The following is a 13,595-nucleotide window of genomic DNA, read 5'->3' on the forward strand; positions in this document are numbered from 1 at the left end:
TTTAAAGGTGTTTTACGACTCATGTGCACAAAAAACAATGACGAAATCTGCAAGAGGGCATATGGTAACGATGACTTGGAAATTTATTTCTGGCATTTTTTTAATGTAAACAGAGCACAAAATCAAAAAAGCTCAAAACTTATTATAGTACAAAACTGTTTGCAACCAACGTACTTCTACAAGAAACATTTTACATTCACTATTTCAGTTGCGTTCGTTATATTGCAGCATTGTTTACATTGCATTTGCGTGACAAGTTTTAAACAAGTAATTATAATTTTTCTGTAATTAATGATTAGGAGTCCGAAACCTTGAACTCGTAAAATAAAATATTTGAAAGTCAATTATGCGAACGCTGTATCATTGCAATATGCAAATAGTGGTAAATTCGGACTTTATTAATAAATAGATCGTGATTGCTTTAATTTTTTCAAATTTGCTACTACAATTGCAAGATTTGTAAGATTGTTTTTTACTCTCTATTTGATTTGATTCCTTATGATAATTGCATTTTAAAACTGTGTGTCACCTTAGTTTATCGATTATAGGAATGTTTTGTGTTGAGTTGCATTTATTTCGCTCGGTGAAAGAAATCGTATCAGCAAACTTGCACAGAACAAGTCTGAAATAAAACAATTAAACTTATATAGTACCCCCTATTTCATCTTTAATAGAAATCTATGAGCTGGGGTTGAAGACAGTCGAATAAGATATTCTAGATTTTTCTAGAGTAATTCTACCACAAGTTTGTAGAGCTCTTCTGGCACATGTAATTTTATTCCGACGTTTCGACGTCCTATACAGGTCGTCTTCATCAGGGTAAATAACACTGAATGCGACTGGTCAAGTGCAAGATCAACAAAGGAAAAATGAATGGAACGCAAGCACGTCACAACGCAACATTCTATATGTTCGTCAATATTGCATGAGTTGCTTTTCAATTCAAATGCAAGCGCAGTTTCACACAATATAACACCATCAAATTGAAGTCATCAAATTAACGATTTTCCGAACATGACTTTACGAAACTGTTAAAAACGTCGTTACAAGTGTTGGTAAGAAATTACCACATGACTTACACTCATTCGGCTATGTCATGCAAATACTGAATCGGAGTGTTTCATTTTGCAATACTTGTAGCCTACTTGTTCACGTGAAAAATACACTCGGTAACACCAGCTGTTAACTTAATCTTTATGTCATTTGCAAAATAGTATCCTACCTTGCATAAATTTTGATTTAATATATTGGCATATATTTGTGCATTAGATTTGCAGAGTGCTCCAAAGTATTAATTTATTTGGCTGCAAACGCCATGTTTAAAAATCGACATGTCTATTTGTATGTATTTATGGAAAAAACGCAAACTATTCAAACAAAAGTTGTACAGCGCATAAAGACTGCTTGTGCACTTGCCACACTAAACAAAGCTACTTCTTTAATATGGCAAAAAATTTTCTTTAATATGGCAAAAGCATTTTTGGGCAATGACACACCGCACCCGTTCAAACATTTCGGCGCACCAGTTCAAAAAAATAAAATAATCGGGGTCAGATTCGTACTGCAAAAAGAAAAATTGCTAATATTTTCGGTTTAAGGCCTTAAAGCCGCATAGAACTCTTTTGCCAAACATACATTTTGGACTCGGACAAAAATTTTGGGAATCTTTGGTTTTAACCGAATATATTGTGTAAGGGTGGATTTTTAGGCAATATACACAACTACGACGCTTGTGGTTAGGACAATAATTCGGCGGTACGCATTTTTACAACTTTCTACTCCAGTATAGAAGCAATTTACATAAACACCCAACATGCTTGCAGATTATGTTACATGCCTTGGTTCCATAGTAATCTTTGCAAGATTGTTTGAATGTTGGACAGGGATATGGTTATGTTTTTCCTTAGGATAAACTGAGAAATAATACAAAGATTATGCAATAGCGACCTGTCTTTTTCTAAATATAGCATAGAAATGTCGACTGTTGTAACTAAAGCTATTATTACAGCAGTGGTTCTCAACTCGTTTCAGGTCAGGACCATTCCATTTTTGAGCAGTAATGAAGTAATTAGCACACACAATTAAACAAACATTTTAATTCGCATACACAAATTAAACAAACAGGCTTGAAAAATAGTTCTTCAAAACCGATTTTCAAAAGGTGAAATATAATTATTAACAGCTAACATTTTTACCCTCTTTCAATAAGATAATCATCTCCAGTTTGTCACAAAATTTAGTGGACGTCCTGTGGACCACCCAATAAGTCATCATGGACCTCCAGTTGAGAATCATAGCCTACCTATGCGGAAAATTTCCATCCACTGGGTGTCCCGCGATTCAGCAGATTCTCGGATTCGGAGTTTTTCGCATGTTTGCTGGCGTTAGGAAATTGCTAAATCCCTTTAGGCAGGGATAGGGTTTGTTGTATAAAAAGTTTTCTTGGGGCACACGTTGTTGTAAGTGCTAATGCTTACGTATTTCCTGCATAAGCAACAAATGTTTCGGCATAAGAATAAAAAAAGTGCCGGTCTTTACAGTTTACACTCAGCGTTTACACACGGGGACAATATATATTAATGTTTCTTCTTCTTCTTAAACGCACTTTCGATTTTGTTTTATGTGCGAATGGGGGCAAGAATTCTGTTCCAAAGTAGGCTATAGTCTTCTTGCAATTGCTCGTTTTAAAATTTATCGGCAAACTCTGTGCAAAATCGTGCACGGACAAACAATTATAACAATATGCCTGAAAGATTAACGTGTGATTTTGCGGGAAAGTTGTGCAGTAAATTTAAGTCAAAAACGTGAAATGTTGGCGAAATATAACAATGAACGTCAGTTCACTAATTGGGAAGTTTTATGAGCAATTAAAATACCATTTTAGGGATGGAACAGATTTGTCAAACTGACAAGACATGATTTGAAAGTGTTTTGCGTCCAAAATGTAGCCTACAATTCAAAAAAGGACCAAATCTGCAAGTGCTCCGTATGGAAAATGATCGCGTGGCTGCAGCTTTTACGCTGACATTTGCAATGTCGTGATAAACTTGAGACAAAGCCATTATCATCTGTCTGTAATTAATGATGTGTAGTTCGAAACCTTAAACAAAAACATCTTTAAAAGTCAATTATGGAAACGCTGTCTCATTCCGTCATGCTACACAAGTAGTAAATGAAAACTTATAAATACCTATTTCGTGATTGTCATAAATTTTGTAATTAACATATGCTGCAGTTTACTGCGGTGTACTATTTTGGACACTTCATTTGATTGAATAACATTTTGGTACGTGATTGCCTTTTTTATTTTACATCCTGGTTTAGAAATTTTTGAGCTTACAAATAACCTTACAACAAAAAATACGGTGATTCCTCATGTAACCAATCAGCACTCAGCGCACAAAACGAAATAAATTCTTTGTTCTTGGGTTGTCAAATTCGTACCGTAAGCAAACACTTACTCAGATCCCAATTCCAAACTAGTTTTGTATTTTGACAATCTAGTTTAACACTTAAAATAAGAAAATATTTTATGTGTGATTATTTTTGTAAATTGGGCACTGTTGCAGCTTTCCAACAAATAGAAGCAGTTGTATTGTTCACATATTGATCATAGTTTGCACCACGTTCCGCTCTTTGAGCCTTCCACATTTCAGGATCCAGAATCAGTAAGTACAAGCAATTCGATGACATTGCAGCTTACAGCTTACAGCTTACATGTTCTCAGGTAACCATTATAAAGTTCGTCTTGCAATGAACTATAAAACAAATTATATTAAGTCAAAATATATTTTTCCAATTGCATGTAAATACTTACCAATAAAATCAGACACCGGGTCATTGCCATCATCGTTTCGTAGCGATGATGTAATACTGTCATTTTCGATGATTGGCAAAAACATGTGGACAAAGTCTGACGTGTATGGAGGACAAATAATGTCAACCACCTATAAAAGTTGTTCATTATTTTCTTTTTGTAAGCGGTTCTTGATGTTGCATTCTGGATATTGTCAAAAACTAATGTTTTCTCTATCAATTTGTTTTCATATCAATTGTATTGTATTGTCTAGTTTATGGAGTAATAGCCCCTGTGCAAGAGTGTACTTGGTACGTAGGACAATAGTTTAAAATACTTCGTTTACAAATTTTGTTTTTTACATTTCATATTGCAAAATCCCACAACCTATAAAAAAGCAAAAGATAGTAGTATTCTCTAAAACGGTTTTTAAAAAGTGCTAAACGAATTTATTTTTTAATGTATAAAAAGCAATGGAAGAACTATTGGACATGAAGTTGGAAGTCCTTTGCCAGGTGTGCCCAAAGATAACAAATAAGGTAGTTTATGTGATATGATCTTTAAAGTTAATGACTGTTTATTCCATATTATTATCGACAGTGCACTCTAGAAATGATGGGTATTTTATAAATTGAAACATGCTTAAAGGTTTTAGGAGGAAACCCTGTGTAGAAGGACAAAAACAATGTTAGAAATTTGTTGCTAACCTCCATCACAAAATGTCGAATAAGTGAAACATCAGTGTCCTGTTTGTCTGTGCATTCGCGAATGTATGACACAACAGGAAGCACACAGCCCCTACTCATTAGGTGAACCTGCAATGTAAAATTTTGTTTTTATCTATTATTTAAACTTGACAAAAATGCAGTGCAAAAAATCCTCATTGCTGTAAGTGATGATGCAGCTATTAATAACTTTATGCTCGCAAATTCCAAGTAGAATAGCAGTTAGTGAGTTACCAAAAGAGTTTCCTGATATCTATAGCAACATCATGTAGCATAATAAGATTTTCCTGGATGTGATTATAGCAACATTTTGCAAATATCAACTGCAGTTTTTTGAGAGAAAATCAATGCACACTGAAGTACGAAACGTACCATTCTATCCAGAACAGTTTTCTTTAACTCAAGTTGTACTAAAGTGTCAAGCTCAGGGAAAGGTTGTTCAAATAACCGAATTAGAAGACGTAGAGCATCTTGGTGAATAAGTTGATGACATGATACAATCTGGAATTGTAAAAGATGTATTAGATAAAGGTTTGACACTCATTTTACAAAATAACTAAAAATTGCAGAGACAAAATTGTTTAACCAGGGAAAACCAAGAAATGTTGAATCTAGATTAATAAGAAATTAATTAAACATGCAGTGAATGCCACATCACTTGTGGACCTCACTCGATGCTGCTCAAACCGACAGAGCTGGAAAGAACTAAGTGACAACGTCTAACCGCTAAGCGGATGACACGTTATATATATATATAAGAAATTAAGACAGATCCAAGAAATTATAACCAGTGCGAAATTCTTTCTAAAGAAAATGCCTGCACCAGATCAGCAACTGGTTTCAGTCATTACAATAATCCACTAAAACTGTATCGATAAAACACTCTGCTCCTAAAAAAGTTCTATGTTACCTCATCCAGAAGAGTTAAATGCAGTGGGGTATGGTCCATTTGTTTTTCAAAGTATGTTGGGTCTGATACAGTTTGATCTATCCAACGCAAAACACCAGTTGCAACAACAGGGTACCTAGTAAACATTTTTAATGTGAAATTAAAAATATGCTGTTGATTCACCACTTATAAAAGGATGAAGCAAAAAATAATAATTCTGGCAAATTTGTAGTTTTTTAAGCACAATACCTTATGCAGTGATACAGTGTCCCAATTTCAGAAAGCAGTTCCATTTGTCCCTGTCCACCACACACTAGATGATGCACTTTGTCAATAGCTTGAGAAGTCTGAATTAATTCATCACGAAGAATTGTTCGTCGTTCTCCCTAAAAACAGAAATTGCAGAAACAAGATGATAATCACTAAATTTTCAACTGTCAGTGATAAAAAAAGATTTTTTCACCAAAAAAGTGTAATGTTTTTTAAAGCAGATTAATTTAATTTTTACCTTTATACCAATTGCATGTTATAACTTACCTTATGCCACTTTTCATTCACACTTGCTGCATAAGCTAACAGGTAAATATATTTGTGTTTGTGATCTGGATTTATCTTCGGCCCTTTGCTGGTGAATAAAGACTCAACAAACAGTTCAAGAAACAAAGGATTCTGAAACAAAAAAAACACAATAATATTTTGGTTTCTTTAAAGCCCGGGCAGAGAGGTACTATCAATTCCAGATTTTGTTAGCAATGTTGAGAAACAGATCGTTTGGTGGTTTACAGTAAATTGAACAATCCATCTTACTTAACCTGCTGCACGCTAATGATGAAAAGGCAGGCAATATTTTAGCTTTGGTAGATTTTATATTCTTACAAATAAAGAGTATTAACAGAGTATTATGTTGTAATAAGTAGAAACCCACCCTTAGCAATGCAACAGGTGGTGGATCATCAGATGAATAAAGTTTATGAAGAGTCGTCACATCTCCAGGGTTAAGCTGACCCTTTGACAGCATTGCCATAATTCCCTGCCGAGCACGAGGATGTGAAGAGGCCCCACTTAATGCAAGGGTGATATGAGTGACATCGTGACCTCTTAAAATGGTAAAAATATTGTTTAGTATGTTACAAATGAAAAAATGTAGTTTGTCTTTACATTAAATACAATAGAACTGATAGGGAAAGTCAAGTCAAGCATTAGCAGATATTAGACAAAAGACCACTTCGTGGCCTTGTGGCAACAATTTAAACAAATTTACTTTTCATGAAGAATCCATACCTTTGCCTGGCATATTTTTGCACTTCTTGAGAAATCCTTCTTACAACAGATCCACCTCGTTTCTCCTGCGCCAGCACCGCCATCACCACTTGTGTGTAGAGATAAGTATGCTCTGCATGACAGACCATTTTCTGTTGATGCAAACCAAGAACATTAAAAAATTTATAAACAAAAGGCCAGGTGGCCTTTTTCTACAAACTTGCTTTTCAATAAAATATTTTGCAAAAATATATATTTCATAATTATGTAAAAATACAGTTTCTACCTAAATACTTTTTAGCATGTACCAGTAATAGGGTAACATGGTTTTAAAATTATATTTTTAAAGTAAAACAACATCAAAACCTTGATGGCCACTTTTGACACATTGCTATCGAAAGCATATACTGTACTGACATTAATTTAATGTAGAAAAAAGTGACAGGTACTTATACTTAAACCATTCATTATTTATGAAGCAAATTTAGACCAAGCAGTTCTATATTGCCTCCATGTTACTGTTACCTGTAGATGGCAATATTTTTGAACAAAGAATTATAAAATCTTGAACTTAAACTGCAGGCCTTTAAAAATTGGACAAGTATGGAATACTTCTCACAGCAAACTCTGGAATATGTCGATTCAGTGCTTCCTCTCCACCGTCTTCGAGTATGGTAGCAAGACTGGTTCTCAAAACTCGTGAAAACACTTCAATTTGTGTACAAGCAGTTGAAACATTGGTGATTTCAGCTTGATAACCCGCATCTGATATAAGCTGTAATAAAAATATTGTTGTGATTCATTTTAAAGATAAAAATGTTCATGACATAACATAAATTATTAATTGCATCATCATTTTATGCCTGGTGACTCACCTAAATGACTGATTTGGTTTTGATAATAGCCACTATGTTTACGATGAAAAAAAAAACACTTTTATTTTACTTCTTTGCCTATTTTCTTGAAATGAAAATCTAAACATTAACATCAATAACTGATGTATTTCTTATTTTCTTTACATCTGCCCTTTATGAGATATTGTGGTCACATTAGTTCATTTACAAAAATATTTTTCGAATTGGTGTAAGCCATCAGATTCCACTGGTAGGCTTAAGTTTTTTGCAAAAAGCAGTGGTTCCTAATCTGCAGTTTGCCACACTGAAGTTTTTTAGGTGGCACATTAGCACACCACAATCATCATGACAAAGCAAAAGCCTAAGTTTAAGTCAAAAACACATAATCACAAACTTAAACCACACTCACATAGTTTAGATTTTTACATGAGTGTCAATTTTTAGGTTATTTTAGTTTCATTGCAAATGTTGTTTTTAGTAAATACAGAAGTCTTCACAAAACAACAAACAAACAATGCATCATAGAAATAATTTGTTTTAGAATTAAGTTTTTACCAACAGTGCAGAGGGTTACATGGGTAAATTATTTAATTAAGTGCTTATGCCAGGGGTGTGCAACATTTTTCGTTGGTGGGCAGTATAACCAATTCCTCAAGCGAGGGCCACATAACTTTTTTTCATGTGCACAATCAATTCGAAATTCTTCCAAAAGCATCAATAAATTTATTTTCTATAACAGTGCTCTTCAACCGGTGTGCACGGTGCACCAAAATATGCATGGGGTGCACCAGTACAAAAAGGTATACAAGGGTGCATCACAAACTTTTAATAAACCACTAAATTTCAGGATAGTAATTCTTTTCTTATTATTGAAATCTCCTTTCAAGTAATACGCCTGCGACGATTCAGGGTCATTAAAATCAGATGAAGAAAATTCAGTGTGAAAAACCACTAAATCTGTCGCTATGTAACATAGCGACAGATTTAGTGGTTTTTCACACTGAATTTTCTTATAAATTTCAGGATATTAGAAAAAAGATGTAGGTTTCAACTGATGTATAAATGAACCTCTCTATTTTTTTAAAATGTTGATCTCTAAGAATTTTTGTTTCGGTATAATCCACATGATGATACGCATAATGATTTTTCACATTGCTTTTTATCTCAGTTTACCTTTTAAGACTTAAAAATTTAAGTAATCAGGGTGCATGAGTTCGTCATAACACCTTGGGTTCACCAAACCTAAAAAGGTTGAAGAGCACTGCTCTACAACAAACAAGAGTTTCAGCGCAACACTAGCTTTCGCAACAAAATAATTGTTTACTAGACAAAGGGAATTGTTACGTCACACTCGGTGTAGTAGGCTACTTGCTGTATGATCTCCATCGGTTGAAAAACGCTGATATAGGTAATATTTGTTACGTATAGTATAGCAACTTAGGAGATTTACCAAAAACTAGTGGAAAAATTTGCTAAATTCTCAGAAGAATTGCATTTTTTATCTTAAGATAAAATTAAGTAATTAGTGTGTTGGTGGGGTCCACACTAAATAGCTAGGCGGGCCGGACTGTGGCCCGCGGGCCGTATGTTGCACGCCTCTGGCTTATGCAATATCAAAATAACTAAAATATTTTTATCATGCCAACCTTTATGGTGAAATTAAGCATAAGGCAATCTGGGTATTCTTCAGCAAGTTTGTAAAAAAGCTGTCTCCACTTTTGGTGAGCAATCATACTTTCAAGCCAAGATGGAGTCTAGAAGACAAAAAATGCAATATTTAACAAGTGAAATTTTCCTTTGCATCCACCAACACTAATTCTGCCATGTTTTTTTATTGCTTGCTAAAAATATGGCTTATATAAACCCATTGGAATTGCAGTTGCACGAAAATTATTGTATTTGTATACCAAAATTCTTTCTAGGTTTGAACCTATGAAAAAAAAATACAGAGTGAATTCCAATGCACAATTCAGGTATAGGCAAAGGGGTCTACTTAATTTCTAAATAAAAACAAGCCAAATGGTAGAGTTGTTAGTAGTTACCTCATATTTAAATTTGTTTTCTTTGTCAATGCTACCCACACTGTAATGTAAAATTACAATGTGACCACTACACCAAATCGAGTCAGAATGATATTTGAGCATTTGCAATAGTCGTACATCAAAGTGTGCTATTATTAAAACAGTTTACAGGAGTTCATGCTGTCAATCAGCATGTTGTCTATGTGAAATATGGTTGTTCTAAAACTTGCATTGTTCATTGTGGCTTGCTAATGTTTGTGGTATTCCACAGATGACTCGTCTAATAAACAAGTTTGCTGACCTCCGGCATAGTTTCAATGTTTAACTAGAGTAGTGGTTTTCCTATATATTGCCAGTTTATATATACTACATCATATTTAACGATGTTTCACATGTATCATTTACTATATTTAGAATGGATATATATTTGGCACCTACATTTCATTGGGTCCCTATCTTTTTCCTGGCACTTTATAACATAATTGTTTCTGCAAGCATAATCTAATGGGTCCCCACACATGTGCATATGCGATTTGGTAACAGTAAAAATAGGGCACAATCATTGTTAAACTGGAATAGTGGTTTTCCTATATATTCCATTTTACAGAAACTGTGCCATATTTACGCACCATTCATTATAATTGTAAGGGATGTATATATATTTGATGGATACATTCAGTATGGTACCAATACTTTTGTGGCCTGTTGTAACATAATTGTTTTTGCAAGCAAAAACCAATGGGTCCCCACACACACATATAATTTGAATTAACAGTAACAGGATGAATGGCACATGCATATGCTAGGTAAGAATTTGAATTGCACAGATGACATTTGTCGTAAATGTTAAAACACTTTTGTTTTGTAACAGTCACAGCCCTTTGTTTGTTGAATTATGATTTTTAATCCGCACATAGCATTCCCTGACGCTGTTAAGTTTCTACATGCTAACAATACGATTGCTTTGCTGGGCTTTTTATATCCAAAACCTGTTCTGCAACAGTTTTATTAACGCTTTCAGTTTGAGAAGTCACGTTACACAGGTGTAACAAATCGTGCTGCGTTGTCGCTCTGCGTTTCAAAACACGAATAAGTTGACCTACATTAACGTCTACAGTGCAATATAACTAACATCGTAACATCTTAATTCCAACCAGTGAGAAAATGGTCAAGTGACGACTGCGTTCATGCGTGAAGCAGAGGCATTTTTTCCATGCGCCACTATGGTCAATCACTCCCATTGCGTCAGCTGTGCACTGAGCGACAGGCAAATACGCTCATGACGTCATACACATTGCCTGTCCCTGCCGTGACCCCACAGCGTTAACGTTTACAGCGCAATATCACTAACACCGTATCATCTTAATTCCAACCAGTGAGAAAATGGTCAAGTGACGACTGCGTTCATACGTGAAGCAGAGGCATTTTTCCATGCGCCACTATCGTCAATCACTCCCATTGCATCAGCTGTGCACTGAGCGAGCACAAATTTGACAGAAGACAGCATGTAAAAACATATTTTACTATTACTGAGCCGATTGCACTGAAATTTTTACCAGGCAACAAGAAGCACCCTATCAACAGCTGTTAAAAATTTCAGCAGGTTAAGTCCTGTATTTCTGACCTCATTAACATGTTAACAAACAAACAAATATTTGGGGGTAAAGGGGTGAAAATGGATATATACAACTTCAAGTTACAAAATACTTTAAAATACGCTTTAAAATACGGGCTGTGGGTGAACCGAGGGGTCAAACGGGGTCAAAATTCACATGGACCATCTTTTCACCAATATCTATAATGTGTGTAAATTTGAAAAAGTTTGAACCTTTCTTTCTTGACCAAAACGTGGAAACAAATCTGCGTTTAAAATTTCACGTTTTGGGGGGCTGTGGGTGAACAGAGGGATCAAACGGGGTCAAAATTCACATGGACCATCTTTAGACCAATATCTGTAATGTGTGTAAATTTGAAAAAGTTTGAACCTTTCTTTCTTGACCAAAACATGGAAACAAATCTGCGTTTAAAATTTCATATTTTGGGGGGCTGTGGGTGAACCGAGGGGTCAAACGGGGTCAAAATTCACATGGACCATCTTTAGACCAATATCTGTAATGTGTGTAAATTTGAAAAAGTTTGAACCTTTCTTTCTTGACCAAAACGTGGAAACAAATCTGCGTTTAAAATTTCATGTTTTGGGGGGCTGTGGGTGAACCGAGGGGTCAAACGGGGTCAAAATTCACATGGACCATCTTTAGACCAATATCTGTAATGTGTGTAAATTTGAAAAAGTTTGAACCATTCTTTCTTGACCAAAACGTGGGAACAAATCCGCGTTAGAAAGAAAAAAAAATATAGACAAAAACAATGTGTCCCCTTGCATAATCAAGTTGCGAAGTAGCTATAAACAAGAAATTGTGGGGAACATTGTTTTAGCAACCTAGTAGATTTTAATCAGTTGCTTTGTCTAGTTCCAAACAAAAACACAAAAAATGTCCTTTAATTTTATTTATCTAGGCATGATAATAGATTACAGACTGTTGTATTTTACCTCTCCTTGTTCAGTAAAAATTGTGTCAGCCTTTTTGGGGTCAAAATGTTTGAGTAACAAATCCTTCAAGTGATCTTCAACAAGGTCCTGGACTTCAGTTGGTGCCAGACCTGCAATGCAAATATACCGGCATTAAGCAGAGTAAGTATACTTGGTCAGTGATTTTGAAGTGGTGCAGAAAATAAGGTTAAGAATAACTGCTAAAGAGGTATTTCTTGATCCTATGCAAACAAGATATACTTTATTTCCCACTATAATTCTGTTTGGTGCTTGGCACATCACAACAAAGCCAAAAACTTACACATATTTCTTACTGCATTGTATGAAAAACAAAAAAATCATTTTCATGTCAACCATCATAGCTGTTGCTTGCTCACCACACATAATCAACCATTCAGCCAGTAGATTGACAGTTTGTGCCACAGCTGTGTAGTTATCTGATAAAAGTTCCACCACCCTTTCAGGCATTCCACCAGCTTGGAAGTACCTAGAAGCAACTTGTTAATATTTTAGCCAATATCATCCAACATGTATAGCTAAAAAATGGAATTTTAACAGTGTTATGCTAATTACTATGACAATGTTTTTGTCTGCTAGTATATATATATATATATATATATATGCATATATATACTATTGGTTTTAATTTCCCAAGCCTTGCAAGATGCTGGCTTTAAAATCAATAAATCAATTAAGGCTACAAGATCAATTATGCATGACAACTTTGACAAAATTTTAAAACAACTGATAGCATCAAACTACATGGGATAAAGATTCAAAATAAATCCAAGTGCACAAGCTTTATAATATTGTTTTCTGGTACATACCAAGTCCACTGCAATATAAAACGTTATAACAGGAAATTATAAATGGCTTACTGTTTTGGCCTGTTTAACTAATCTTACTTTTTTAGACAGGTGAAAATGGAGGACTCCATGATAAAGTCTTTTCCTTCCATTTGACTGATGCATGTGGTTTTTACTGTTTCTGAATCCTCCTCTGCATCAACTGCTGCATCCATCTAAAAATTAAACATAGATTTGACTTGTGGATGGACATCAGTGGCATTTTCTGAGACTATGTTAATCATTATGAAAGGTACTGTAGTACTAAAAAATTACTAAAGTGACGAGAGGTGAACAAAAAACGTACAAATTCTAAAACCTAAAAATAACTTAGGTGAAACAGAAGGTACAAAGAACATTTTCAATTTATGAAAAGCAATAGTTGATGTACGGTTTATAATATGTCATTAATCTTGAAAATGCCAATAACATCAGGGTAAATGAAAAACAGTTTTATTCTAAAAGGAGGGATTACTCTCATACATTGCAATATATGTACTGCATATGAATTTTTTAGATATGATAATGGCTTGAAATTGACAAGTTATTCTAACTTACTGGTTGGACATCAGGGTCACTTCCCCAAGAACCATCACTATCCTCCATAATGTCAGAATCTAAAGTCAATTAACAATACTTTCCTTAAACATGCAA

The 13,595-nt window shown here is 34.6% G+C and overlaps 1 protein-coding gene across 1 annotated transcript; it reads right to left on the reverse strand.

Moving 5' to 3' along the window:
- Positions 1 to 3,361: 3,361 nt before the first annotated feature.
- Positions 3,362 to 13,560, reverse strand: LOC145226808 (negative elongation factor D-like). The gene is made up of 15 exons (XM_080092316.1): positions 13,500 to 13,560; positions 13,002 to 13,117; positions 12,474 to 12,583; positions 12,097 to 12,206; positions 9,171 to 9,278; positions 7,290 to 7,445; positions 6,692 to 6,822; positions 6,336 to 6,507; positions 5,948 to 6,079; positions 5,660 to 5,796; positions 5,432 to 5,546; positions 4,894 to 5,022; positions 4,504 to 4,611; positions 3,818 to 3,947; positions 3,362 to 3,758 (listed from the first exon to the last, which is right to left on the reverse strand). The coding sequence occupies exons 1-15, from the start codon at positions 13,545 to 13,547 to the stop codon at positions 3,724 to 3,726; spliced, it is 1,737 nt and encodes a 578-aa protein (XP_079948442.1). The 5' UTR covers positions 13,548 to 13,560; the 3' UTR covers positions 3,362 to 3,723.
- Positions 13,561 to 13,595: the final 35 nt, after the last annotated feature.

The sequence above is a fragment of the Phallusia mammillata genome, chromosome 1, assembly GCF_965637545.1.
Source record: "Phallusia mammillata chromosome 1, kaPhaMamm4.hap1.1, whole genome shotgun sequence".
In the NCBI taxonomy this organism is placed as follows: domain Eukaryota; kingdom Metazoa; phylum Chordata; class Ascidiacea; order Phlebobranchia; family Ascidiidae; genus Phallusia; species Phallusia mammillata.

Coding starts and splice junctions, on each gene's coding strand:
- LOC145226808 (XM_080092316.1), bottom strand. CDS start 13,547: ATGGAGGATAGTGATGGTTCTTGGGGAAGTGACCCTGATGTCCAACCA. Junction 6,508..6,691: donor CAAAAATATGCCAGGCAAAG/GTATGGATTCTT, acceptor TACCATTTTAAG/AGGTCACGATGTCACTCATA. Junction 4,612..4,893: donor AAACTGTTCTGGATAGAATG/GTACGTTTCGTA, acceptor TTTACATTGCAG/GTTCACCTAATGAGTAGGGG.